We start from the raw sequence: 27321 nt of genomic DNA, 5'->3' as shown, positions 1-27321 counted from the left end.
AGAGAGAAACAGACATGAGGGCAGCTCTGGGAAAGAACAGAACTTGCATGGTGGGAAGAAGGGCTGTGCTCTTGCTTCTGGGGCTGCCTATACCCAGGACAATTCTATTTGAGCTCCAAGTAGATACACTGAGCCCTTTTTACAGTCACAGTGAAAACAGGGAACTTCAAGTTCATCTCCTTCAGGGGGACTGGTTTTGCAACCTTTTTTTCTGGGTTAAAGTTATACCATTAGTTAATTCTAAAGTCTGTTTTGATTCTGCCACCCACCTACAGACACGGCCACTACCTACCACCCAGATTCCTAAATTACTTGATCGGATTCAGCTAATCCATTTACTGTGATTCCTACAGCATCCTGCTCTTGGTGAGTCTTAAGTTCATTTTAACAATACCCCTGAGCCAGCCGAAGCTTCCTTCCTGTCTTCTTGCTCCAAACTCTGAAAATCTTGTGACACAAAATGGAGCTGGACCCGTGGAAAGCTGTGAACCTTGTCAGCTGCCTGATGAATGGTCCCATTTCCCAGGTCCTTTCTGCATTCAGGCTCAGAAGGATGGCCCACAGGGAAATGAAAGGAAGTCATCCAGCCTTGTGACCCAACACTGCCCCCTTCATCGCCAGGGCTGGGGTTGGGCTTTTTATATAACATGGCAGAGAATGCAGTAGCTGGGCCTGTGCAGAAGGCCAGGGGGCCTTCCCTCAGGACTTGACATCTCCTTGCACTTAGAAGTCTGGCTTTGAGACCCAGCACTGCCCTTCTTTTATGCTGACTGCTGCAGCCAACAAAAAAAGCCTTCTCTCCACTCAGGGCTGCCAAACCTCAGAAAGGGCTTATTCATAACAGGCTTGTGCTGTCTCAACCCCAGCCCCCAACCCTCCTACCCACCGTGAGTGGGGCAGCAGGGCTGAGGAAAGTTCTGCAGACCTGAGAACAGCAAGAAAACACAGGCTGCTGCCTTCCCACCCTGTCTGAACACTCAGGGTTAAGCCCTTGAGACCTTGAAAAAGGAAAAGATGTTGCCGGGAGAAAGGGAGCAAACAGAAATATTGATCGTCCACAGTTGTTTGGCCCCAGAGCAGTAGTTCTCAAAATTTATTGTGCATAGCAAACTTCTGGAGTGCTTCCTAAAATGCAGATTCCTGGGTTCCACCTCTAGAGACTGTGATTCAAAAACTGCAAGTAGGGTCTCCATGAGCATTTTAAACAGGCCTAGAGGCACATTTTGCCCCAAAACCTGAGGCAGAGTTGGAATGTTTGTCCCCACCCCCAAGCCCAGCCTGGAATTATTCAGTACAGCCTCAGCACCAACCAGCCTACGACAGAGATGCTCCGGTCCTCAACTTGTGGTCCTCACAGAACCCGGGAAAGTTCCTGGCACAGACAGCGTAGACCAGTTAAATCACATCAGCCTCAGTGAGGAGCTCAAGCTCAGGGTGGCAGTATTTCTTAGAGTTCCAGATTTACTGGGAGGTTTGTGATGAGAGAAAAAGTGAAGTCCAGTTGGAATGTGGAAATCTACATTGACTCTCCACACTGGGCTGCTGACTGCATGGAGGGCTCATTATGAAGATACATCTTGTAATCCTGAGGGTCCTCCGATTCCGATTCAGGTTTGTATAGATGTGTGGGATAGAATACTGGACCAAGGCACAGGGGACTTTAGTGAGCTACTCATGAGCTGACTTCTTCTGGGCTTCGCTCTGCCTATCTGTAAAATGAGGGGTTGGCCCAGGAGTCTGCTAAGGTTCTAGAGTTCTCTAGCCCCTGCAGCTTGCTTCTGGTCTTCACCCTCACGTATGAATGCTTGGGCAGGGGCTAGGTCTAATTCTCTCCCTCACTGTTTGCCCAGTATAACTAGAACAGTACCTGGTACCTAGTAGGTGCTCATTAAATATTTATTGCAGGAATGAATACATATTTATAACAGGTCAGAAGCTAAAATAGTCCTCATTGGAACAATGCCCAGGTAGTAAGGCAGGGGCAGGGACTGAGTCTGCTGGAATCTTGCAAGCAAGAGAACCCTGACAAGCCAGTGACCTAGGTGGCTTCATCAGGGTATCTGACAACTTCAGAGGTGGCCTTTCTTTCCCTTTAAACATACCTAATTTGTCTTAGATATGTTCTTAGAATTTGTGTACATTGTAGAAAATTTATAAATTTTTAAAATATATTAAATAAATTTAAAAACCATCCAACCAGTGATCTTTTTTTCTTTCTTTCTTTCCTGAACTTGTCTATACTTTTGGAATTAGAGGAAAATGATATGACACGTGTTATTTATTTAAATTTATTTTTATTTATTTATTTTTGACTGCATTGGGTCTTCGTTGCTGCGCGCAGGCTTTCTTTAGTTGGGGCTAGCGGGAGCTACTCTTCGCTGTGGTGTATGGGCTTCTCACTGTGGTGGCTTCTCTGTACAGCCTCTCGGCGCGGCCTTCAGTAGTCGTGGTGCGTGGTCTCAGTAGTTGTGGTGCAGGGGCTTAGTTGCTCCGCGGCATGTGGGATCTTCCCGGACCCCGTGTCCCCTGCATTGGCAGGCAGATTCTTAACCACTGCGCCACCAGGGAAGCCCGATACATGTAATTTAAAAAGCCACCTGTAATTCAAAGGTAATCATTGCTAAATTTTATGCAGTTTTCAACGTTTTTCTATGCATGTCTGTGTGTTTGGAAAACCTACTGTTTATATAGTGTCATAACCTGAATTCTCTGCTTGCATGTCCCTTAATGTCTTAAGCATCACTTTCAATGGCTTCATGAAAATAGTACAATTAGCACTCCCCTCATTATGGACATTTAAGCTGTTTCCTTTAAGCTTTGTATTATAAGGATCACAGTGATAAGGATATTTGCCCACACGTTTTTTATCTGTATTTCTTATTTCCTTAGGATAGCATCCCAGAAGTGGAGCGCACAGGGTTCCTCGGGCATTTCTGTCTCGGCTTCCCCTCCTTGGGCAGTTTCCTAGTTCTTAGAAATTTTTCTTTTCTTAAGATAATTAGGAGAAAAAAAAACGTCCCGGGGTGGAGGATGTTAGTGGTAATGGCAGTGGTGGTGGGGGTGAGGGTGATCCTTACGTGTGAAAAAGAGCATTTGTCAACGAGAATCCAACACTTGGAGATCCTTCACGGAAACATCCATCTAATCCAAAGTGAGCTTCCAGAGAAGGTCAGGATAATGAAAAAGGAGCCGGTAACAGGATAGGGGTGGGAGAAGTCCTCCAGCTGGAAAGCGGCGTCCCCTTTAAGGCCCCAAACGAGGCCTGGCCCTTTAAATCTGTGTCAGTTTCCCCTGACGTCAGCGGGCGGGCCGGCAGCCCTGCTGTTTACCGCCCCGCGGCGTTGCTCGCTCCGCGGAGTTCTGAGCGCCGAAGCTGGCGCCCCAAAAACTCGCCGCGCCGCGCGGTGTCGGGTCGCTACCACCTATCACGCCCCTCACCCTCAGACCCTCCTCCCTTCGCGGCCGACCCCGCCGCCGGCTTCCCCTCCCTCCCTCCCTTCTTCCCTCCCTCCCTCCCTCCCTCGCTCCCCTTTCCCGGCGTCTCCAGGCTCCCAGCAACTAGCCGCCTCCGGGCTGTCACGGCCCTGGCGGGCGCCCGCCGGATCTCCCAGCCGTGCTCGGCCCCTCGCGAGCTGGGGCCCCTTCCTGTGGCCCGTACCCCAACCCTTCCCCACCCCCTCCCAGCCGCCCCATCCCCTCCCTGGCCGCTGAGAGCGTGTCTGCGGCTCCAGGGGAGGGACCGTTTCCTAATCTCAGGCCGAGGTTAAAGTTCTGGTCCTGGTGAGATGCTGGAAGCTGCGGCCAGAGCCGCAACCCGCCCTGGAGGTGACCTGTCGCTTATCGTCGCCGCTGCTGCCGCCACTGCCGCCCGGCCGGGGCCATGTTCGCTCTGGGCTTGCCCTTCTTGGCACTCTTGGTGGCCTCGGTCGAGAGCCATCTGGGGGTTCTGGGGCCTAAGAACGTCTCGCAGAAAGACGCCGAGTTTGAGCGCACCTACGTGGATGAGGTCAACAGCGAGCTGGTCAACATCTACACCTTCAACCATACTGTGACCCGCAACCGGGTGAGGGAAGGGGCTGGGCTCGGGGCTGGTGGTGAGTGGGCGAGCGGACCAGGGCTCGGCGATGCTGTCAGTCCCCAAGAACAGCCGCCCCACTGGGTTTCCCAGAGCCACACTGGACCCTCTTGCCAGCCCTTCTTCCTTTGCCAGGGATGTTTGTTCTGAAGCTACCAGTGGACAGTTTCTGAAGTTGCCTCTTTCCCATCTTCTCTTTGATCCCTTCCTTTCTACCAGCTGTAGTCTGAGCAGGACTGGCCTGCTCCCTACCCAGCACCCAGAGTCTGACAGCGCTGTGGGTCTGAGAGCAAGGAAGCAGGCTTGCTACTGGGCTTGGCCCAGAAAACCCCAGGGGGATGAGACAGGCCCAAACTGAAAGGCTCTGCCCCCAGGGAGTTATAGCTGAGACTCCCCAGGGAAATGAATGCAGGACTTCCCAGGCTGCTGTAACTGCTGGGACCTTCCCAGCCCTCTTCCTTCCCTTGGAAAGACAGCTGGCCTTGTAAGCTGAAGGTGGTGGAGATACAGCCAACCCCAGGTTGGGTGGGAGGGGAGAAGGAGTTTGCCTACCATGGAGAAGCTTCCTCACCCTGATTTCTCTTTCATTTCTCCCCAGCTGTGAGTTGAACATGGGCACAGCTAGGTCTGGGAAGTCTAGACCCCAGGCAGGGCTGAGATTTGGAGCACTCTTGCAGCCTGGCTCATGGTCTCCTGCTCAGCTCTCACCAGGACTGGATTTACTAAGAAGTGGTGGAGTTCGGAATGGGAATCTGATTTTTTTTTTTTTTTTTCCAGAATGGGGAGGGATTGGGTTTTGATGGCAGGCCAGGATCTGCCTTCAGTGCCTGGTTCTCTGAAGTTTGATCTCATCCAACTTAGAGTCCTTTCTCTTTTTGCCCCCATATGTGGGGTTACCCTGAGAACGGTGGCCTTTATCCGTCTGGGAGGTGCTGCCCTAAGGGCTTGGGTTTCAGCAGCCCAATAACAAGCAATCCCAGGATTTATTTTATTTTATTTTTTTCTTTAAGCTCTGACTGTCCTATATACTTTCCTCCATAGTGCCAGTGGTGGGAGTGTCTCCATTTTATAGAGGGGGATGTTGAGGCTCAGAGATGTAAAGTGACTTTTCCACAGCCCTATCCCTTGGTCAGAGCTAAGGATAGAACTCGGCCTTCTTGGCTTTCAAGAATTCCTGTTTCCCCACCGCCCTGTGGCCTCTGGCCGCCAGATGAGTTGTTGAATAGGAACTTCCTGGCTCACAAGGAAGAAGGTTGGGGAGCACTTCTTGCTCTCCTATGTCCCTGTGTGTGCGCATGTGTGTACATGCACGTGTGTGCAGGCGCATGTGTGTGCAGGCATGTGCATCCGTGAACTTTTATAGCAATGGGGTATCCTGGGCATGCCTGAGGTCTCCACTGTGTTTCCCATCCTCTCCCCTAAGTCCCTCCTGGAGTCTGGGGGCTGCTCTGGCAGATGAAGGGGCATAGGTAGCTCCCCATCTCGACCTGGATGGGGAAAGCACAAGCCGTCTGCTTGAGGGAGGGCAGAGCTCACAGTCTCTGGAGCCATGTGTTCCCGTGGCAGAATTAGTCACCGTGGGCTTGACTGAGGGACATTTCCGTGTCATCTTGCAGACAGAGGGTGTGAGAGTGTCCGTGAATGTCCTGAACAAGCAGAAGGGGGCTCCTTTGCTGTTTGTGGTCCGCCAGAAGGAGGCGGTGGTGTCCTTCCAGGTGCCCCTGATCCTCCGAGGGATGTGAGTAGGACCTGGGGACCAGGGAGCGGGGATAGGCCCAGGCCAGGCCTTGTCCAGGGCCCCCGACCACCTGGGTGCCCCTCTGTTTCTCCTCCTCATTCCCTGAGCCAGGAGGCTGGTCAATGGCACAAGGGCCCAGCCAGCTGACCTGGAGCTTGTCAGCCTAGTGGAGGTGGGGTAGGGAGGTAGTGGGACCAGAGCGGAGGAATTGGGGCTCTGCTCCCCTGGAATGGCATGCTGGCTGTTACGGGACCGCAGTCATGTCTCGACTCTGCCTCGGACCATAGGTTTCAGCGCAAGTACCTCTACCAAAAGGTGGAGCGAACGCTGTGTCAGCCCCCCACCAAGAATGAGTCCGAGGTCCAGTTCTTCTATGTGGATGTGTCCACCCTGTCACCAATCAACACCACGTACCAGCTCCGCGTCAGCCGAATGGATGACTTCGTGCTCAGGTCTGCAGGGAAGAGCGAGGGGGCCACGGGACTGGCCTCCTTCCCAAGCTCTGGGAGTAACGGTGGGGGGCTCTTCTCTGCCCTACAGGACCGGAGAGCAGTTCAGCTTCAATACTACGGCGGCGCAGCCCCAGGTAAGACCTCCCTGTCAACGGTGCCTCCAGAGGAGAAATGGGGAAGCTTGAACTTGGGGGTGGGAGTGGTCAGCACTCTTTGCCAGGAGTTTCAGGTTGGTTGTACTCTCCGTGGAGGACTCTCTAGAAACTGGAGCACTGACCCTAAGGTGGTGGGGGACAGACAGTATAGGAAGTGCAGAGACAGGGGGTCTGGCTGCCATCTTTCCTACTTGCCCCTTGGGCACTGTCCTGAGTGCCCAGCTGAGGTTGAGGGGAGTGGTGTATGGGAAATGGACCTGCTTGTGGGCAAGGCCTTTCTTCCCAGAGAGCCTCCACTGCCCAACCCTGGGAGGATTCACACTCTTCCCTTCTAGAGGGGCAAAGAGAGCATCCTCATGGGATGGGGCTCTCCCCGCCCTCCCTGTGCCCTCAGTACTTCAAGTATGAGTTCCCGGAAGGAGTGGACTCAGTCATTGTCAAGGTGACCTCCAACAAGGCCTTCCCCTGCTCAGTCATCTCCATCCAGGATGTCCTGGTAAGTAACCTGCCCTTTTACTCTCCACCAGTGGATAGCAGGGCTGCTGAAGAGAGGGGACAGGGCCCAGGACCCTGCCCATCTGTCTGTCCCCTCCTCCCTCTGTAGTGCCCTGTCTATGACCTAGACAACAACGTAGCCTTCATTGGCATGTACCAGACTATGACCAAGAAGGCAGCCATCACCGTGCAGGTAGGAAATGGGCATGGCCCGATGGGGGATGTGGCCAGGTGACTAGCTTTCCTGACCCTTGCTTCTTTTCCCCTGCCCCATTCCTACCCTACCCACAGGACTGAGTCTTGGCTGTCCAGTCCCCCGGAGACTTTGGGTCCCCTGATATATGCAAGCATTGAATCACAATCCCAGTTGCCTTTGGGGACAGGAAAGAGCAGAGCACCCTTTATGGCTGCCATGTATGCTTCATTCACCACAGCTGGGAGAGGAAAGGGCCCTGGCTGGTGATGAGGGCTGCCCTTGGCAAAGGCTAAAACCTGTGCTGGGGGCAGGGAGGGAGAGGCATGTGCTCACCTCACGACATCTAGTTGTGCAGCTGACGAGGCACCACGGCCCCTCCACTTTTTCTCCTGACTGATGCCCAGACTATAATAGGGCACCCGTGGATTCCATGATGATGGGGCATACCCTCATTTGCTCACCTGGCACTAGTGTTAGTGCAGGGTATGGGCCCTGGAGTCAGATGATCCTGGCTCTACCACTTACCGGCAGTGTGACCCTAAGCTAACGTCCAACAGGGATAATGATAGTACTTACTCATAAGGATCTTTGTGAGGATTCAATAAAATAATATATGAGCAAAGAGTTTAGCGTAGTGTCTGGCCTGAAGTAGGTATTCAGAAAAGGATGGTGATGGTGATGACAAATGATGACGATGATGTGATGATGACAGTCGTCTTCATCATCACCATCCTCACCATCCTCCTCATCGTCACCATCATCACCATTATCACCGTCCTCATGCTGCAGCGCAAAGACTTCCCCAGCAACAGCTTTTACGTGGTAGTGGTGGTGAAAACTGAAGATCAAGCCTGTGGAGGCTCCCTGCCTTTCTACCCCTTTATAGAAGGTATGTTTTGCGCCCTGGGCCTGGCCAGGGGTGGGAGGGCTTGGACACTTCCTGGGAGGTAAAAGAGCCTGTGTGGCTGATTGATGGATCTGATGGGATGTGGGTTTTTGGCTCCAGACTCTCCCAGGCCTGGTCCCACCAACTCTAGCCAAGCTCCAGGCAGGCGCTTGTTTGCCATTTTGCCATTTTACTTCCAGATGAACCGGTCGATCAGGGGCACCGCCAGAAAACCCTGTCAGTGTTGGTCTCTCGAGCAGTCACGTGTGAGTGTGGGTGGCTGAGTGGGGATGGCCTGGCCGCTGGCTCTTCTTTCAGGCCTGGGGTAGGGAGTGTTCTCTGAGTGGGAAGGGTGAGGAGGACCTACTCGAGCAGGCTGACAGGGTAGGAAGGAGGAGCGTTCTTGGAGGGCTTCACGACGGGAGGCGGGAGGGTGAGTAATGTGCTTTGGAGCATCCATGAGTAAAGAGATGGAGGGACTGAGTTCTAGATCTGTCTCTGCCACTGTGGGCAGTGTAATCTCATTGAGCCTCAGTTTCCCCATCTCTGTAACAGGAGTAATAGAATCTGTTAGTCTCTATTAGTCCCACTAAGTCGGTTTAGCACAAAATTAGTAGGAAAGTTCCAGGCCCCTTAGTCATGCTCGATAAATGTTTACTGAGTGATTGAATAGAGCCCTTTGTAAACTGGAAAGTATAAGATAAAAATAAAGGATTGTGACGGGAGAGGAAAGAAGCTGCCTCTCCTACATGGATTCCTTATTCAGCACATTTGTTTCGAGTCCCTTCTGTGTGCTTGGTGCTGTGCTCCAGCTGTGGTCCTTAGGGTGCCTCTGTCTAGAGCCCGTTGCTATGCAGGGTGCTGAGGGCTGTGAGGAGCCCAGGACAGTCACTGTGGGAGGTCAGGGCAGAGAAAGCCTCCTAGAGGACACAGCTCCTCAGCTGTGTTTTGAAGGTTAAGTCAAGGAGGGGTCTTGGAGAAAGAAGTAGGGGAGAAAGTTCTAGCAGAGGGAGCTGTGTGAGCAGAGCCAGGAATCATGTCGAGTTTGGCATATTGTTGGCACTGGCTGGGTCATTCCACCCGAGGGGAGATGTGGAGAGAGATGAGCCTGGGCCCTGCGTGCTGTGATGGGCAGGCTTGGAAAGTGCTGGTGTATTTTCCTTCCCACTTCCCTCCCCACAGCCGAGGCCTATGTTGGCGGTATGCTCTTTTGCCTGGGCATATTTCTCTCCTTCTACCTGCTTACCGTGCTCCTGGCCTGCTGGGAGAACTGGAGGTAAAGTGGGACCGCTGGGCCCTCCCCTGCTCTGGGGTAGGTCAGGCAGGGGGAAATGGCCTGGCAGGATCTGTGTGGCCCTGGATAATCTCCATCCACGAGGCATAGGAATGCAGGTCCCTGTGAGGGTCTGAGGTCCCTGGGTCTCTGCTCTGGAAACCAACCCCTCCCCTCAACCTTCTTCCCAAGCAGGGAGACCCCGCATTGCTTCCCAGCCTGGGAGGACCCCTGGGATCATGGATGGAGGACAGGGTGGAGGGGGTGGAAGGCAGGCCAGCCCAGCATAGGAGGGATCCTCCTGCTGCCCTTCTGGTTTGTCTCTGGATTCTGTCCCTGCAGACAGAGGAAGAAGAGCCTTCTGGTGGCCGTGGACCGAGCCTGCCCAGAAAGCGGTACCTCCAGAGGGTCCGGGTCGGTGGGCTGTTTGCTTTGTGGTTTGGAGGGGATAGTGGTGGATGGTTCCCTTGGGGGTTGGAGGAGGAAGGTCCCACTGGGGGCTTCTGGATGTTCAGATAGGGAGTAACACTGTATGTGGAAATGGGGCTGGGGCAGTGTGCCTGTTGGTCCCTAACGTGCCCGTCTTAAAGACTGTCACTTGATTCATTCAGTGTCTGGGTCTAGGTACACTGTCTGCCCCTTCAGACAATGCGACTCACCGTCTCTGGGATTATTAACCTTTCGTTCTCTTTCCCTTTCTTCTACCCCTCTCTCTCTATCCTCCCTCCTGCTTGGGACCTTCTCTCTCAGCTTCTCTCCTTGGTAAGCTCCAGGTGCTGTGGGCAGAGGAGCTGGAGTCCAGAGTGGGGAGGGAGGGGAATTAGAGGGGTGTCTGGGTGGGACCTGGGCAAGCCGATGCTGGTCTGTCCTTGCTGCTGGTAACTTAGATGGTCAATTCCTTGACTTTGTTGTCTTTCTAGGGAGGAAAGAGGGGGGTGAGAGTTTCCAATGGGGCAGGTGGTGGTGGTGGGATAGGTGTTTGCTGGTATAGGTGCTTATTCTTTGCTGCCGCCATGGCCCCTCTGTGTCTCTCTTTGGATTCTTCCTTCCCTCTTCTCCCTGGCTTGCAGCCTCTCTCTGCTTCCAAGGCTAAGGGGTCCTTGACTTCTTTCTTTCTTTTTCTTTTCTTTTTTTTTTTTTTATGACTCATAAATTATAGTTTATTGAATTTTTAGAAACAGAATAATTAAGCATTGCAAATTTGTTTTAACATTTCTGTTGAAAAACCTTTAAAGTGTATTACATACATACTTTAATAACCACAAGATACTCTATGATATTTAATTTTTCATGGTAACAAAGGGCTTTGAATATTAATCAATATGCTAAATACTAAAACTACTGTAATATGTAATATGTACAAGAGATTTCCTAGTACATTATTCTCATTTTAGCCCGGTAGCACCCTGCAGATGAGGAAGATAATGTAAGGTGTCCTTGACTTCTTGTGGCAGGTCACCCTCGGGTCCTGGCCGATTCCTTCCCTGGCAGCTCCCCGTACGAGGGCTACAACTACGGCTCCTTTGGTATGCGTCCACACCTGAGCTCATGCTTGCCCACTCGGCCGGGTCACCACCTCCAGGGTGGCCTCCTCGGTGCCCCCTGGAGACGGGTCCAGAGTCCCCTGCCCTGAGGTCTCTTCTGCCTGCCTCACCATTTACTATTCCCTACAGAGAATGGTTCCGGCTCCACTGGATCCACCGACGGTCTGGTTGGCAGTGCGGGCCCTGGGGACCTCTCCTACAATTACCAGGGTGAGTGGGCCAGGCGGGGCAGAGCTGTGCGGTGCAGGGCTGGTGCTGGCTGCATGAACCATGACGATGGGCGGTTGCCTCTTCTGCCAGACGCTGGAACCAGGGAAGGGCTTGCTGTCTCCCCACCCCTCTCCTCCCTCATTCCTTCCTCCTTGGTCCCACTTCCCCGGTAACTTTCCCTTTCCTTTGAAGGGCACGACCAGTTCAAGCGGCGCCTCCCCTTTGGCCAGATGCGGCAGCTGTGCATTGCCATGGGTAGATGTGGGGAGGGCGAGCGCTGCTCTACTAATCAGCTCCTGCCAGGGTGGTTGACTGGAGCCAGAAGGCTCTAGGACCAGAAAGATGCTTTGTGCATGGCTTCCCCATCTAATGCCAGTAATTGCTAGCTCGTGTGTCTTTTGAGATAGACAGGCACTGGCCCCTGTTGCTGGCAAGCTGGCACCCCAGCCTCCCCCAGGCCAGATGTTCTGGTTAGCTGTTGTGTTTCCCAGCACCTCACTCTCTGGCCTTCTGGGGCTCATGGGCCGGGGTGTCATGTCCTGGCCTCAGGGGCCTTTGGTCAGCAAGGTTACAGGAGGAAGCTTCTGAAGGCATGAGAAAAGAACAGGATAAAGGATTAGAGAGGAGGCAGCCTCTCACCCTTACCTGCACCCCAGGGCCCACTGGGTCTTTACCCAGTGGGGGCCAAGGCAGTGTCTTCTCAGAACCCACACAGCTGGGCATCTTCTAATCAGCGTGACTTCTACCAAATTCAGTCCTGCTGCTCGTGTCTGGGGCCCGGGGTCGGCTCAGTGTCCTGGCCTGGAAGCCCTAGCTCAGTGAGGGGGCAGGGCTGGAGCGGTCCCTGTTTGGTGGCTTCTTCGCGGAGTCCACCCTTGTTCCCCTCAAGGACTTAGGAGCACCTGATCCCTCCTCCCCAGGCCTGAGCCCACCTCTAACCCCGCTCTGAACCCACAGTTTGCCTCGTCCCACTGCCTAGTAATTGTGACAATTGTCCCAGGTGGGTGGGGACAGACCTTGGGTTCTGTGCCCACTAGGTTACCCTTCCCCCCTTTCTGCCCCAGACCATTCCCTTGATCCTGTGGGCACGCGGCCACGACTGGACTCCATGAGCTCCGTGGAGGAGGACGACTACGACACATTGGCCGACATCGATTCAGACAAGAATGTCATTCGCACCAAGGTGTGACCCCACGTGGGCCGGCCCTGGTCACGGGTTCCCGAGGAAGAGATATTCTGTGTCCAACCCCAGCGTATCTCCCCACTGGGTGGCATGTTATGAAAGCAAAGGGAAAGAGCTTGGCTGGGGTGGCACAGATTCCAGGGGAAACTGCCTCGGCTCCTAGCCCTCCGGACCGCCCAGAACCCGGCCCGCTGGAATTCTGGCCTGTGGGAGGAAGGCCCCCCCCATGTCCTCCTCTAACCTGGGCGAGAGGGGCTTCTCTGGGGCAGTGGGGCAGGGGACTCACTCAAGCTTCTCCGCAGCAATACCTCTGCGTGGCTGACCTGGCACGCAAGGACAAACGCGTTCTGCGGAAAAAGTACCAGATCTACTTCTGGTGAGTGGGCGGAGCAGGCCGGCCTTCCTGTCATTGACAGGATGTTGCGGTGGGTTCTCGGGTTCTTTCTCGGTGCTGCCACCTCACCGCCGCCCTCCCACTCCTCAGGAACATCGCCACCATTGCTGTCTTCTATGCACTTCCTGTGGTGCAGCTGGTGATCACCTACCAGACGGTGAGCGGGCAGGGGCCGGCTCCCCAGGGCCCATGCTAAGTGCCCTCGAGGAGCTGCCACAGGCTGGGGCAATGCCCCAGTGCAGAGCCTCCCAGCCTGCGGCTTTGGAGCCAGCACAGGTCCTAGGTCATGGGTCCCGGGTTCCCATCCCAACTCTGCCTTACCAGCTGGGTGGCCTTGAGCAAGTCACTCAACCTCCCTGAGCCTCAGTCGGCTCATCTGCAAAATGGGGGCAGCAAGCCAGCAATGATGGCACCTCCCCCAGGTTGTGGGGATTTACGAAACGAAAGTGCTGGGACTTTGTGAGTCTCGGTTTCCCTTCCCTCTTCTCTGTACTGTGGGGCAAGAACCTCCGTCATAGTCATGCCTCAGGGTTTTCAGCCACACCTAGCGAGGGGGGCAGTGACTTTACCAAAAGTGGGGCTTGCTGGTGTCATGTGCGCACACGTGCTGGCCGTGGCGGCACCTCCCATCCGTTGCAGAACAGGACTGGTGGTAGCGCAGGCTGTGGACTGAGGCGCTTTAGCAGCGCCCCCTCCCTGCTCCCGCTGCAGGTGGTGAATGTCACAGGGAACCAGGACATCTGCTACTACAACTTCCTCTGCGCCCACCCTCTAGGCAACCTCAGGTGGGGATCCGCTTGGGAGGAGGCCCCTTTTCCTGTCGTACGGTGAACCGGGGCAGGGGCAGGGGCTCTGCAAATGCCCGCCTCGGGTGGGGAAGCGGCCAGGGCATGAGGCCGAGGCAATGCGCCCGGTGTCGCCCCTTCCAGCGCTTTCAACAACATCCTTAGCAACCTGGGGTACATCCTGCTGGGGCTGCTCTTCCTGCTCATCATCCTGCAGCGGGAGATCAACCACAACCGGGCCCTGCTGCGCAACGACCTCTACGCCCTGGTGAGGAGTGCGCGCCTGCCCACTGAGGCCTCAGGCCCAGACCCTTCCTAGCAAGCGGGGCCCTGCCCAGCCCTGCCCAGCCCTGCCCAGCCCAGCCCAGCCCTGCCCAGCCCTGCCCTGCCCAGCCCAGCCCTGCCCTGCTCTACCCAGCCCAGCCATGCTCAGCCCAGCCCAGCCCTGCCCAGCCCTGCCCAGCCCTGCCCAGCCCTGCCCAGCCCTGCCCTGCCCTGCCCTGCCCTGCCCAACCCAGCCCTGCCCAGCCCTGCCCAGCCCAGCCCAGCCCAGCCCAGCCCAGCCCAGCCCAGCTCTGCCCTGCCCAGCCCTGCCCTGCCCTGCCCAGCCCTGCCCAACCCAGCCCAGCCCAGCCCAGCCCAGCCCAGCCCAGCCCAGCCCTGCCCTGCCCAGCCCTGCCCTGCCCTGCCCAGCCCAGCCCAGCCCAGCCCAGCCCACCCAGCCCTGCCCAGCCCAGCCCTGCCCAGCCCTGCCCAGCCCAGCCCAGCCCTGCCCAGCCCTGCCCAGTCTTATCCTGCCCAGCTTTGTTGTGCCCAGCCCTGCCCGGCCCTGCCCTTGCTAAATACTCACTCTACCCCCCATCCCACTCCTTTCTCATGATCTCCCTCTTTAGGGCCCCTTCCTTCCTCCCTTCCCATCTTACCTCATTTCTCCCTTCCCTTCTCTCTCCACAACAGGAATGTGGGATCCCCAAACACTTTGGCCTCTTCTACGCCATGGGCACGGCCCTGATGATGGAGGGGCTACTTAGCGCTTGCTATCATGTCTGCCCCAACTATACCAATTTCCAGTTTGGTGAGCGGGGCCTCCCTGTTCCCTGGCTGAACCTCAACAGGAATCTGCCTGAGTCCACCATCCCCATTCACCCGCAGGGATTGGGATCCCCGAGACACAGCCATGCAGGAGACTCCAGGGCTGGAGGACTTGTGTGAACACACATCCTAGCTTGTAGAAAATAAGCGTCTGGATGCTATTTCTTGCATCTGTCAAGCCTTTCCTATGGAAAGGCATGTGCAAGCACTGAGAAAACAAAGATAATTAAGATACAGTCGCTGATCTCAGAGTGCTCGGACTAAGTTGTCCTTGTCGTCAGGGGAAGTCAGACTGTGGGTGACAGCCAGTGAGGCGGCAGTGTGGTGTGGCAGGGACAGTTAAGGAGTTGGAGTTCAAGTGCCAGCCCGCCACCAGCTCGCTCTGTGGCTGTGACGAGGTGTGGGGACCGGGGTTCCGTGTCCGGGCTCCGCGGATGTTTCCGTAGCTCACGTCCACGTCCCTCCACCTAGACACGTCATTCATGTACATGATCGCGGGGCTCTGCATGCTGAAGCTGTACCAGAAGCGGCACCCAGACATCAACGCCAGTGCCTACAGCGCCTATGCCTGCTTGGCCATCGTCATTTTCTTCTCTGTGCTGGGCGTGGTGAGGCCCCGGCCTGCTCTGCTCACCCGTAGGAAAGGTGCACACGTGTGCACACACCCCCCGTCCACCCCTGCAGGAGAGAGCCCTGCTCCTTCCCTAAAGTGCCCTCCCAGCCTGGCGGGCTTGGAGCGGCTCTCCCAGAGGAAGGGCGGGCCGGGGGAGCAGCTTTCTCCTCACCCCTGCCTTCGGTGGCCCCAACAGGTCTTCGGCAAAGGGAACACAGCATTCTGGGTCATCTTCTCGGTCATTCACATCATTGCCACCCTGCTCCTCAGCACGCAGCTCTACTACATGGGCCGCTGGAAGCTGGGTGAGCGCTCGCCTGGGGCCCGCTGGGGTTGGTGGCCTCGGGGACCTGGTCTCATGGGAGACTTTTGGGTTCTGCCCTCTCACAGGGGGCCCAGGGGAGTCACTGGGTACGGAATTCGATGAGGCCTTGGCATAGCCGTGCCCCCGAGAGGCCCTGGCTCCTCTCAGCTGGCGCAGCCCAGGGGCCGGGACAAAAGGGTGCCCGTGCCTTTCAGCACCTTCCCTTCTTGCAGACTCGGGGATCTGCCGTCGCATTCTCCACGTGCTCTACACGGACTGCATCCGGCAGTGCAGCGGACCCCTCTACGTGGTACCTGCCCAGCTCCCCTGGCCCCTCCTCCTCTATCTCCACTCTTCCTCTTCCCTCCACTGGGGGGCGCGCGGAGCGCAGCTGAGAGCCCAGGGGCGGGCTGGGGACCCTCTGACGGGCCTCCCCCCACTTCTCTCCCTGTCTCTCAGTTCCCGTGTCTCTGCTTCCCTCCAGGACCGCATGGTGCTGCTGGTTATGGGCAACATTATCAACTGGTCGCTGTGAGTCCGGCCGTTGTCTGTGTAGCCAGGCTGGGTGGGCAGCTCGGCGCTTGGCCAGCCACGGGCTTCCTTGGGGAACATGGACAAATTTGGCCATGAGACATGGGGGCTGGAGAGAGAGGTGTTGGCCCCTGGGGTTCTAGAATCTTCTGTGGGCCTCTGAACCCAGCCCCACATCCTCATAAAACATGGGTTGGGGGCAGGGAGAGCCCTTTCCTTGCTCTCGGTCCTCCCCTGCTTCACCAGCTCTTCCTCCCTCCTGCCAGGGCTGCCTATGGGCTCATCATGCGTCCCAATGATTTTGCCTCCTACTTGTTGGCGATTGGCATCTGCAACCTGCTTCTTTACTTTGCCTTCTACATTATTATGAAGGTGAGCGGGGGCGGCTGAGGCCCCTCAGCCAGCTGCTCTGCTTTGTGGGGAGGGAGATGGGCACAGCCTCCCTGGGGCAGCACCAAGAGGGAGTGAGAATTTTTCTGTCCATCTCTCCATGCTACTGAGTCTTGAGGAGGGGAGAGGCTAGTCTCTTGCACGTACTCCCCGGGAGCCATATCCTATATCCTCAGACCCGTTTCCTGAGCCCCTTCTGTATTCTAAGTAAGGCCCATAGAACTGGTAGCACTTCAGGCCACAGCTGGCAGGAGCCCCGTTCTGTGGAGAAGGGGTTGAGAAGGTGGGGCTTGCTGAGTCTGTGTTGGGCTTGGGCCTCCGAGGGCTAGGTGCTTCCCAAGGGCCCCTCGTGCCATCCAACGTGAGAGGAGGCCCCTGGCCATACACCCCCCCAGCACAGGGTTCTGGGCACATGGATGGAGGCCCAGCCAGGGTGGACCTCAGGGGTGAGGACACCAGGCTGCTAGTGTGGGGACAAGTTGAGCTGTGTAGGTTGATGGGATGGATCCAAGAAGGCTTCCTAAAGCATCCATCCTGAAAGCCTGGGAAGGCGCTTCAAGGGCAGGCCAGGAAGTGGGGCAGGGCCCTCAGGCTGCTCTTCCCCATCTTCCCCCAGCTCCGGAGCGGGGAGAGGATCAAGCTCATTCCCCTGCTCTGCATCATCTGCACCTCGGTGGTCTGGGGCTTTGCACTCTTCTTCTTCTTCCAGGGGCTCAGCACCTGGCAGGTGAGTGGTCCTCCTGCCAAGAGGCTACGGGAGTCGCCCACAGGCTCATCGTGAGCCCACAAACGGCCAGTTCTCTTTTCAAAAATTGTTTGTGAGCATCGCCCTTGCTCTTTCACAGCTGCTTTCTCATTTAATCCTCTTAACATTCACCATGCCAACGTGGAAGTATCCCCATTTTACTTATGAGGCAATTGAGGCTCAGAGAGACCCAGTGACCTGCCCAAGGTCACACAACCAGTGGTGGCACAGCTGGGGTTTGAAGCCAGAGATGTCAGGCTCTTCCCTCTGCCTCGTAGGGCACCTGCTGTGATCAGAACTAAGTCTGGCAGCGTCTCTGCCTTTGAAGCACTTATAATCTAGTTCCAGAGAGAGAGAGACTGTCAGTTCCTGGCTTTTCTCTACAACATGGTACATGAGATGAAGGGTAGTAGACTAGACAGGTAGGGGATGTGCAGGAGGGCAGAGGACAGAAAGGCTTCTGTGAGTTAGGAGGTCCAGGAAAGCTTCTTAGAGGAGGCAGCGCTTGCTCTTGGCCTTTAAAGACCCTGGCTGATGGGGAAGGGCCCTGTGGCCCAGAGGTGCTGTGACTTGAGTAACGAGGCAGAGGCAGCTTAGGGGTCAGTGACTGCATTCTCTTGGGAGCCGAGTGAAGACTGTGAGCTCCTTGAGGGCACGGCAGAGCTTTCTTGGTCGTATCTGCGGTCTCAGCATATGGCACAGACAGTCCCCGGACACAGAGTGAGGTCCAGCCAGTGTTTGCTGGACAGAGGTTGGGGAGAGAATGGCGGACCTTGAGGGCCTCGGGTCATGGCACACGGGTCCTGGCTACTGTCGTCCTCGGGTAGGGCTGTGCGACCTGACAATAGTGCTTTGGAGAGAAAGTGAGCCGGGAGGAGCCCTGGAGGACTGATTGGAGCCGGGGGCGGAGTCCAAGGCAGGGAACGGGGTTAGGAGGCTTTGGTGGCTTTCTAGTCCTTCAAGGGAATCATGACCAGTGCTCTCAGGGAGCAGTTTGCAACTAAAGGCCAATTCTTAGATGTGGGAGATGAGGGCAAGGGGTGAGCCTGATAAAGGGTGCTCTCCAGCCTAGGGCTGGGGCTGGGAACGGAGAGTGCCTGGAGAGGATGGGAGCTGGTCTGGCCCAGCCTCGCAGGGCGGTGTCAGCAGGCAGCTCTCCCTGTTCCGCCCCCAGAAAACCCCTGCAGAGTCACGGGAGCACAACCGGGACTGCATCCTCCTCGACTTCTTTGATGACCACGACATCTGGCACTTCCTCTCCTCCATCGCCATGTTTGGGTCATTCCTGGTATGTCGGGGAGGCTGGAGAGGAGGCGGAGGTGGCCTCCTTTCCTGTGCTTGACTCCATATCCGCCCCCCAGGTGTTGCTGACACTGGACGACGACCTGGACACTGTGCAGCGGGACAAGATCTACGTCTTCTAGTGGGAGCCGCGCCCGTTGCTTCTCTCACTGGGCCCTTAGCTCCTCTGCTGCACTGCCCAGAGCCTCTGTAGTGCCAGGGGCGTGAGTCCCAGCCCTGCTGCCCAGTGCCAGGTGGCCGTGGGACAGCGAGGTCCAGCCCAGGCTCGGCCCGGGACAGTCACAGGGTGGCCTTGAGCCTTGTTCCTGCCCTCTGCCGGGGAGGAGGCCTGCTCCCCTGAAACCCCGGATGTTGGCCAAATTGCTGCTTTCTTCTCAGTGTTGGGGCCTTCCACAGGTCCCCGTCCGTCAGCTCTCTGTTTGTCATCTGCAGGAGAAAGGAGGGAAGTGTTGCCTGCCCATCTCATGCCTTGCATTCTGCCCATCCTTCCCCTGCCCACTGGCCTGGGACCCAAAGCCCTTTCTTCTTCCCCGAGCTTCCACTCCAGGGCCCTGGTCTGGGGCCTGATTCTCTGTCCTGCATCAGGGTTCTCTCCACGTCTCCTGGGTCTGCACCTGGCTGCCATCACTGCCCACTCAGCTCAGCCAGGATGGATGGGGCTGTCAGATTTTGGGGACTGGCCAGCTGGTGCTGGGCTTTTGGTGCTAAGGCCTGCGAGGGGTCCCAGGCAGTGCTGCCTCCTACCTCTGACCTGTGCTCAGGGCTGGCTCTTTAGCAACGAGGGTCAGCCCACATTGTCAGAACCACCTTTGATCGAAGGACTGAATTCAGAGGTCACTTTCGTAACCCGTCAGCCCCCAGACTGATGTTGGCACCAGGATTGGAGGGAAAAAGCAGCTCACTTTCCTTCCCTTCCTTTTTCTTTCCAGGCCCTTAGTCCTGCCAAGCTCCAGTTGGGGGCCTTTCAGTGCCATTGACACTGCCCAAGAATGTCCAGAGGCGAAGGAGGGGAGATACAAAGAGCCCAGCCCAGCCCGCCTCCTCCACGGCCACGGGAGCCCCAGTGCCTATCTTAGAAAGGGGCTCAGGGAAGGGACATGACATTCCCCTCTGTCCCTGGTCCAGCCTCACTCTAGGACCCAGGGCTGGCTTCTAAGTTTCCGTCCAGTCTTCAGCCAAGTTCTGTGTCAGTCACACACATGCACACATATGAAATCTTGGAGTTTACACTGAGTTGCCCCAGCTCTGGTTCCCCCGGCTGCTCTGCGCCTTGGATCCTCTTCGCCCTTCCTGGTCTGTTCTAGAGGCCAAGGTTGGGGGAGGTCAGGTCAGGCCTCGGCCTTGGGGATGGGAATGTGTTTTATTCTCCTCAGCTTGTTTTTATAGCTCTTCTTTGGGCTGGGGTGAGGAGGAGGGAGGGTCTGGATCTTTTTTCAGAGCTCCGTTTAATGTCTGTTTCCATGCTATGGTTGCATTTCTGTTTTCTATGAATGAGTCTGCATTCAATTAAAGAAACAACCAGATGCAGTTCTTGGGCCCATGTTTGCTCCCTCTTTCTGGGTGGAGATGTTGAGAATGATGGGTGGGGCGGGGCGCCCCCATTTCCCAGGTCTTCTGGTCTACCTTTCTCTTCCAAGCCCCAGTCCCATCGGGAATAGGAGTCCCTCGATACCCCGTTTTTTTCTCTCCTTTGAGCAACGGCATCAATTCAGTCAACATTCACCAGGGGCCTGCTCCATGCCAGGTGCCATGAGGGTGGAGAGGATAGCATAGTGAAAAAGCCTTAGCTGTACCATCTCACCTCTGAGAGTCTCCCCTTACCTGGCAAATGGCAGCAGCCTCTGCCCACCTGGTCCCCACCCACCAGTCAGACGAGCTTCACTTCTGATCTGAGCCTCTCCCAGCTCGGCGGGCTGCAGGCTGCAGGCACAGGCAGTACTCCCTGACCTGCTTTAATGGACAGGTGGTACTCTGGAAACACCAGATGGCGATGGATGGTGGGAGGGTGGGCATGTGGATGACATGCAGGTTCCAAGAGGAAGGCGATCTGAAATGACCCTGGAAGGTTGATTTAGATTTCCACAGGCTAAGGAGGACAAGATGGGGAGCGGGGGGGGGTGGGAGGGGGCTGGCGGTGGGGAAGCTGGTGAATTCAGGACACAGCCAGAGGTCTGGGCTCCTCTCCAGCTGATCCTCGGCTCCTCTCCATGCTCTTCCCCGCAGATGCCACTGGGGGGCAATATAGCTCTTCGCGCCACTAGGCTCTGGCGTCAGGAGCTGGCTGTGGTGGGCAGACCCTCCCTAGACTGCCTGGTCCGGCCGCCCCTCTCCTGGTGGTGCCGGGGGTGTGTGTGTGCCGGGTGTGTGGTGGAGAGTGTGAGCCCCTCCCTGCCAGGCTGCCCTAGGATGGGGCGGTGCCACAGCAGGCAGGCCAGAGACCCCGCTGGAGGCCTCTCACCTTTCTTCACTTCCTATCCGTTCCCGGTACCCCACCACCACCACCCCCGAAGCAAGATTTGAGCAGGTCTCCTTCCTGGGTGATGGGGTCCAGTCTGTTTTCCAGGGTAGGTAGGGATTGTTTAAAAGGGAGGGAGGGATGATAGCAGCCTCTGAACCTCCTACCCCAGTGTTGGTGTCTCAGGCCCTAGAGACCCCCTGGATGGGGCCAGGGTCAACTGAGCTGTTGCTGAACCCTCAAATCCCACCCCCAACTAAAGCGTGTAACTCAAGACCCACCCCAACTGTAAACTCTCAACCTGAGCAGGGGGCGGGGCAGGGGTGGGCGGGGGCGGGGGGTGGGGTGGTCGGCAGGGATGCCCAGGTTCTGCCACTCAAAGACTTACCACGTGGCCTTGGGTAAGATGCACTCCGAGCCCTCGTTTCCTCATTTGTAAAATGGGATAGTAATTTCGCTGTCACGATGCAGCTGTGAGTATGAAATGAGCGTATGTGTAAAGTGCCCGGTATGTAGCCGGTCCTCAGTAAAGGTGAGTTCCTATCTCCCACTGGAGCCAAAAGCCCCTGGAGGAGAGGGTGGCTGGTTAGTCCCCCACAAACCTCAGGGAGGGGTCCCCCTAGCCTCTTTCGTCTTTCCCTGGACAGCCCCCTTTTGAATTTACCCCTCCCCTCAAACTCGGAGGCAGGAAACAGTGTTGAAGGAGCAGCCGTAAGTCCAGACAGCAGGGAAAGCCTTCACGGTCCTGTCCATAAAAGGCTTTTCCCGGCTGTTCCCCGCCGGCAGCGCGGCCCCGCCCCCGCCCGCTCCATCTCCAAAGCACGCAGAGAATGTCTCGGGCAGCCCCCGGTAGACTGCTCCAACTTGGTGTCTTTCCCCAAATATGGAGCCTGTGTGGAGTCACTGGGGGGGCTGGGGGTGGAGAAGGAGCCGGTTTCCTCTAGCAGGGAGGGGACCGGGGTGAGCCAGCAGCGGGGAGGCTGACATCACCGCGGTGGCAGCCCTTTAAACCCCTCACCCAGCCAGCGCCCTGTGCTGTCTGTCCAAGTCCAGACAGAGCTCACTTCTTCCTGCGAGCCCCGAGGAACGCCTGTAAGTGCATCTGTCCCAGGGATGGAGGGGAGTTGGGCTGGGGCTTGGCAGTAGCAGTGGGTGTATTGCAGGCAGGGCTCTCGGGCGCCCTGCCTGGGGAAGCCCACCCTCTTCCCGCATGCATTCCTAATCTCCACCTGCGGAGCTGGTCCTAGCTTGATGGGTGGGATGGGGTTGCTGGAGTCCCGTATCTCTTAGACTGGGCAGCCTTGGGCTCACTGAAATGCCCAGGGAGACTTGGCTGGTGCACAGGGATTGATGGTGGAAACCTGGGAACTGGGGTGAGGGAGGCTCTCCATTTTCAGCTGTAGTCACACCCATGGGGGTGTGATAGGCTCCAGGTGGTGTTGGTTTAGACCCAGGTCTTGTAGTCTGCTATCTACCTGGGAGGATGTCCGAGGAGGTGAGGAGGCGTGTGGTACGCCAGGGCTGGAGAGCAGTGTCCCACTGGTGGGTCCCCAGGTCCTGAGCGGCATCAAGAGAGCCCCTGGGTAGCCACTGCGGCAGTGGGCAGGACCACAAGACTCGTCTTCTGGAACAGGCTGGGGTGGCAGGGTGCAGGGCCAGTGAGAGAGCTGCCTTTCCAGGCACACGGCTCCCTCCATACTCTGAGTGGGAGGTCCCCCCCACCGGGCAGAGGAGTGGGGGTGAGCACTGCCAGGCGCTTTGGAATGATAGCCTGGGTGGTGCAGGCAGGGCCTTCCCCAGGGGTCTGGCTGCTTCCCCTCAGTGGTGGCTCTTCAGAGGGTAGCAGTGAGTCGGAAAGGCCTCCTCTGTCCCCAGAATTTAGATGAGCCACCCCTCCTGCCTTCTCAGATCCACGTGTGCTCATCCTATGTGCTGTGTTTTATTCTGAAGAGAGAGGGGCACAGCAGTCCTGCAGAGACCCCTGGTTCTGCCAGTTTTTCTGGGTTCCTGCTGGTAGGAGGTGCCAGCTTTGCAGCTGGACTTGTATTTTTCTCAGGGGAGGGGAGGCTGATGGAACCGCAGGCTAGGAGGGTCAAAGCAGAGCCTCAGGCTGCCCTGCCCAGCCTGTCCCAGGAGCCTTTGCCTAGAAAGGCCTCTGGGTGGGCTGCCCTGCCGCCCTCGCCCTCGCCCTCTCCTCACCCCTCCCCTCCCCAGCAGCTCCAAGGTGGGCCTGGGGAGGGCTTTGTCAGAGGACTTTGAGGGATTCTTGGAACCCTCCACTTTCAGACTCTACCAGGAGCGGGGTGGGGGGGGTGCCTTTCATCCTCCTTCTTTGTTCTGATCAAAACCCACATGTTGTCTCTGGATCTAGGGGCCGTGACTTTGTGTACTTGTCACTGTGAGCCTTGACACCTTGACTGTCCTGAATCTCCTGAGACCGGAAGCTAGGGGTGGGGGACACACTGCTGGCACCCTGTTCCTCACGGGCCCAGCGCGAGGTCTGGGAGGGGAGGTGGGGAGGGGAAGGCAAGAAGGTCTGGGCATGGAAGGTGGGGAGGGTGGTGGTGCCCGGACCACAGGGATGCACCTTGCCTGCCTGGGATGGTACGGTGAAGGCTGAGATGAGGAGGGAGGGCGGGAGGCCAAGATGAAGGATGGCCTGGTCCCAGCTGCTTGTGTGTTTTGACCACAGTTCTTCACCCAGGAGTCCTTGGGAGGCTGGGAAGCAGGGATGAGACACACAGCGGGGTGGGGAAGGGAGGGACTTGGCCTTTGGATTCTTTGGCCCTCACTTTACAAATAAGGAAACAGACTCAGAGAGAAGTGAGTTGCCCAGTGGCTGGAATTTAGAGGAGCCCTTCTTCTGTTCTTCCTCTCAAATTTCGTTGTCCCCTCAGGGAATGACTTTGAACAGGGTTGGAGGCTGGAGCAGGAAGAACACTTACTGTTTTTCACCATCTGGTCAGGGGCTGGCTTTCCCAGGTCGCTACCAGGAGACCGGCTCTGGGGACAAAGGACTGACATTTTGAGGAGCTCCGCTGAGGGGCAGGCAGTGTGTTCGGTAGCCACAGACAGGGCCTCGTGGAATGTTCCCAGCCCTCTGGGGTAGATAACATTATCCTCCCTGCAGAGACGGGGCATTCGAGCTCAGAGAAGTTGTCGGTCGGTCGTGGGGAAAGAAGGGCAGGGCAAGTGAGGTTTGGCGGCCGAGCTGGGCCCATGTGAAGTGATAATGTTCACTGCCTCCCATGGGGGTGGGTGGGGAGAGAGACTCAGCTCTGGTAAGACAGGGAGTTGAGAAAACGCGCTGACTACCTCCATCCGCAGACCATTCTCTCCTCCCAACCTCTGACCTCTCTGAGGGCCAGGGGATGGTTTGGCCTCGTTTGGTTCCTCTTCGAAGGGTGATCTCTGGCACCACCCCAGGGTGATACCTGAGGCAGGTCAGGTTCCTCCTGGCTGGCCACATGCTGGTCTGCCCAGCGGCCTGCCTGCCTGGCCCTGCTCCTGCAGCCTCCCCTCCCTCTGTAGGGCTCTCCTGAGCGAGGCCAGCCCCAGGCCCTAAGGCAGCAGCTGCTGCTGGTCTGGACGGGGAGGGCTTCCCATGCTCTGGTTGGCAGATTCCTGGCTCACGTCCCTGGAGAACTCTGGCTTCCTGGTTACTCAAGCTCCCACCGTGGTGAGAGCCTGAGGGCACGAGGGCAAGCCGGTGGGTGTGCCAGCTCGCAGACCTCTCTCATCTGGCTCCCCTGGGGAAATGCAGCTTCTTGGCCCAAAGCTCTTGGGCTTTGCTGGTTTCCTAGCCCTTTCCAGGGGTGGGTGAGCTTCGGCCTCTGTAGCTGCAGGCCGGAGGCTGAGCTGAGCTGGCAGAGAGCCTGAGTGCTGGAGTTCCCGCTTCTGGGAGAAGTGAGAGCTGGAGATACCTCCATAACTTCGGGCACAGCCGCCAAACCGCCTCACTGGACAAAGACATCTGCTGGCTTTCTTTTGAGGGGCAATGTGACCTCTTCTGAAAGGCCTCTGCAGTGCCTCCATGGTCAGTCTTGGCAAAGAAAGAATGCTCTAGACCAGGGGTTATCAAACCCATGGGCTAAATACAGCCTGCCATCTGTTTGTGTAAATAAAGTTTTATTGGCACACAGCCATGCTCACTTGTTTACACACTGCCTAAAGCTGCTTTGGTGCTGCAGTGGCAGGGACCTTATGGCCTGCAAAGCCTAAAATATGACCGTCAGTAAAATGACTGTCTGGTTATTTACCAAAAAAGTTTACTAACTCCTGCACTAGAGTGCCAAAGATCTGGCCTCCAAGTTCAGAGAGGCTCCGTGGACTGAGGGGACGAGCTGGCCCAGGCGAGCAGTGCCATGGAAACAAAACCAGGAAGCAAGGGGAGGTAGATAACCGGCTAGGCTGGTTGCCCAACACAGAGCTGGAAGGCCTGCCCGGCACCGGGGACAGCAGAGCTCTTCTCTGAGCCTCTCCCTCCTCCGGCTTGTGCTGCTTTAGCTCCCCGCCAACATGGCCAACAAGGGTCCCTCCTATGGCATGAGCCGTGAAGTGCAATCCAAAATCGAGAAGAAGTACGATGAGGAGCTGGAGGAGCGGCTGGTGGAGTGGATCATAGTGCAGTGCGGCCCCGACGTGGGGCGCCCGGACCGTGGGCGTCTGGGCTTCCAGGTCTGGCTGAAGAACGGCATGGTGAGTGGCACCCGGGGCAGGGGGGCTGGGTCCGTGCCATCCTGCCGGAGTTGTGGGGCAGATCCCCCAAACCGAGTGCCAAGCTACCTTCTACGCCTGGCAGATTCTGAGCAAGCTGGTCAACAGCCTGTATCCGGATGGCTCCAAGCCGGTGAAGGTGCCTGAGAACCCGCCGTCCATGGTCTTCAAGCAGATGGAGCAGGTAGCTCAGTTCCTGAAGGCAGCCGAGGACTATGGTGTCACCAAGACTGACATGTTCCAGACTGTTGACCTCTTTGAAGGTACAGAGAGAAGAGGGGTGGAGGCAGGTGGGGGACAGGAGGCTGAGGCAGGGACGAGGGATGATCAAAACTGCCATGATGATGGGTCTGCACGGCAGGAGTGGGATACGCCAGGAGAATCCCACACCCGCAAGGGCGTACCCTGGGATCTACTGCGCCTCTTTCGATTTTAGGACAAACTCTGCCCCGGGTTGGCCATTTTTCTGAGAGGTGTGGGCAGGCTCTGCCTTGGAGTCCTGTTTACATAGTCCTGAAGATCATTTCCCCTCCCCTCTTTCTACTCACAGGCAAAGACTTGGCAGCAGTGCAGAGGACCCTGATGGCCCTGGGCAGCTTGGCAGTGACCAAGAACGATGGACACTACCGTGGAGATCCCAACTGGTTTATGAAGTACGTGGCCACCAGGGTTTCCCTGCACCCTGAGCTTGGTTCTCTGCAGGAGATGGGCTAACCCTTTAGTACAGTGATTTGGGGAAGCAGATAGCCAGGAAGGTATGAAGTTAAAGTCTAGGATGGGGGAAAATGGGTCCCTAATACTTCTTGACTCCTCCCTTTCTACCCTCCTGTCTCAGCCAGTCTCAATAGCCTGTGCTGTGGGGCAAGCTAGATTGAGGAAACAAGAGCGGTGAAATGGGGAGGGAATGGGATCGGCCTAGGAAGTAACAGAGGAAACCAAAGATGGGTGGAAAACACACAGTCCTGGCAAGTCTTTGTCCTGGTTCCTCCTCTCCTAGGAAAGCCCAGGAGCATAAGAGGGAATTCACAGAGAGCCAACTGCAGGAGGGAAAGCATGTCATCGGCCTACAGATGGGCAGCAACAGAGGGGCCTCCCAGGCTGGCATGACAGGCTACGGCCGACCTCGGCAGATCATCAGTTAGAGGTGGAGGGCCGGCCCCCGGCCCCGCCCTTGCCCAGCTCGCAGGCCGCAGCCCTCCCGCCTCGCCCGCCTCACCCACACCCGTGTAGTTCCTTCAGCCCCGGCCAAGCTTCGAGGCTCCGTCACTGAGCAAAGGTGACTGCACTTGGGCAGCTCGCCCGCACCCCTCAGCCTCAGTCCAACTTCTGACCCCAAAGCACTGCTCCCCTGGCCCACCTCCCAGCTCCCCGGCCAGCTCCACTGTCTCTCCATCCTGGGCCGAGCAGGGGAGACGTGGGCTGGCGGTGGCCGGGGTGTGGGCAAGTCCACCGTCCTCCTGGGCAGCTGATGCTCATAGAAGGAGACCCAGCCCAACCGCCCCCGATTTTTTTGCTGGAATATTTTGGAGGTTGAAATTCAAAAGGAAAAAAAAAAAAATACATCAATCTTTTCTCAGGCCTGGCTGGCAGAGTCTGATTTGTCCTAGTCACTTCTGTTCTGGTTACAGGAAATCTGAGCAAGGAACAGGCAGGCAGCTTGGGTTTATGTGTGTTCCTGGCTGCCATCCTCTGAAGGACCCCTCGAGTTCCAGGATTTCAGGGGCTGGAAGAGGAGAGTGAATCTCGGGACTGAAGGGAAAGAGGAGCAACCTGGAGACGTGCATTAG

General features: G+C 56.8%; 2 protein-coding genes across 7 annotated transcripts; both read left to right on the top strand.

The window, feature by feature from the left end:
* The first annotated feature begins 3328 nt into the window (after positions 1-3328).
* Positions 3329-19890, top strand: SIDT2 (SID1 transmembrane family member 2). Of its 6 annotated transcripts, XM_036859662.1 has the most exons (27): positions 3571-4063; positions 5692-5813; positions 6101-6265; positions 6354-6399; positions 6815-6916; positions 7025-7108; positions 7901-8000; positions 8198-8263; positions 9180-9273; positions 9613-9665; positions 10021-10032; positions 10725-10796; positions 10944-11024; positions 12089-12207; positions 12510-12583; positions 12692-12758; positions 13313-13386; positions 13531-13654; positions 14344-14461; positions 14950-15086; positions 15288-15396; positions 15629-15705; positions 15880-15926; positions 16193-16298; positions 16933-17043; positions 18236-18349; positions 18423-19890. In XM_036859662.1, exons 1-27 carry the CDS (start codon positions 3881-3883, stop codon positions 18483-18485), a joined length of 2520 nt encoding a protein of 839 aa, XP_036715557.1. In that variant the 5' UTR covers positions 3571-3880; the 3' UTR covers positions 18486-19890. The 6 variants fall into 6 exon arrangements, 4 of the variants coding, with proteins under 4 accessions (XP_036715558.1, XP_036715557.1, XP_036715554.1 ...); XM_036859663.1 differs by lacking the exon at positions 10021-10032 and having other exon boundaries at positions 3329-4063; XM_036859659.1 differs by having other exon boundaries at positions 14950-15396.
* Positions 19891-21774: 1884 nt separating this feature from the next.
* Positions 21775-27111, top strand: TAGLN (transgelin). Its single transcript, XM_036859675.1, has 5 exons — positions 21775-21910; positions 25325-25516; positions 25620-25797; positions 26085-26187; positions 26532-27111. The coding sequence occupies exons 2-5, from the start codon at positions 25337-25339 to the stop codon at positions 26674-26676; spliced, it is 606 nt and encodes a 201-aa protein (XP_036715570.1). The 5' UTR covers positions 21775-21910; positions 25325-25336; the 3' UTR covers positions 26677-27111.
* The last annotated feature ends 210 nt before the right edge of the window (positions 27112-27321 follow it).

Source organism: Balaenoptera musculus, chromosome 8, assembly GCF_009873245.2.
Source record: "Balaenoptera musculus isolate JJ_BM4_2016_0621 chromosome 8, mBalMus1.pri.v3, whole genome shotgun sequence".
Classification (NCBI taxonomy): domain Eukaryota; kingdom Metazoa; phylum Chordata; class Mammalia; order Artiodactyla; family Balaenopteridae; genus Balaenoptera; species Balaenoptera musculus.
Note: the sequence above shows the minus strand (reverse complement) of the source record. Positions and strands in the feature narration are given on the sequence as shown.

Coding starts and splice junctions, on each gene's coding strand:
- SIDT2 (XM_036859659.1), top strand. CDS start 3,881: ATGTTCGCTCTGGGCTTGCCCTTCTTGGCACTCTTGGTGGCCTCGGTC. Junction 7,109..7,900: donor AGGCAGCCATCACCGTGCAG/GTAGGAAATGGG, acceptor CTCATGCTGCAG/CGCAAAGACTTCCCCAGCAA. Junction 12,208..12,509: donor AGAATGTCATTCGCACCAAG/GTGTGACCCCAC, acceptor GCTTCTCCGCAG/CAATACCTCTGCGTGGCTGA.
- TAGLN (XM_036859675.1), top strand. CDS start 25,337: ATGGCCAACAAGGGTCCCTCCTATGGCATGAGCCGTGAAGTGCAATCC. Junction 25,798..26,084: donor GACTGTTGACCTCTTTGAAG/GTACAGAGAGAA, acceptor TTCTACTCACAG/GCAAAGACTTGGCAGCAGTG. Junction 26,188..26,531: donor GATCCCAACTGGTTTATGAA/GTACGTGGCCAC, acceptor CTCCTCTCCTAG/GAAAGCCCAGGAGCATAAGA.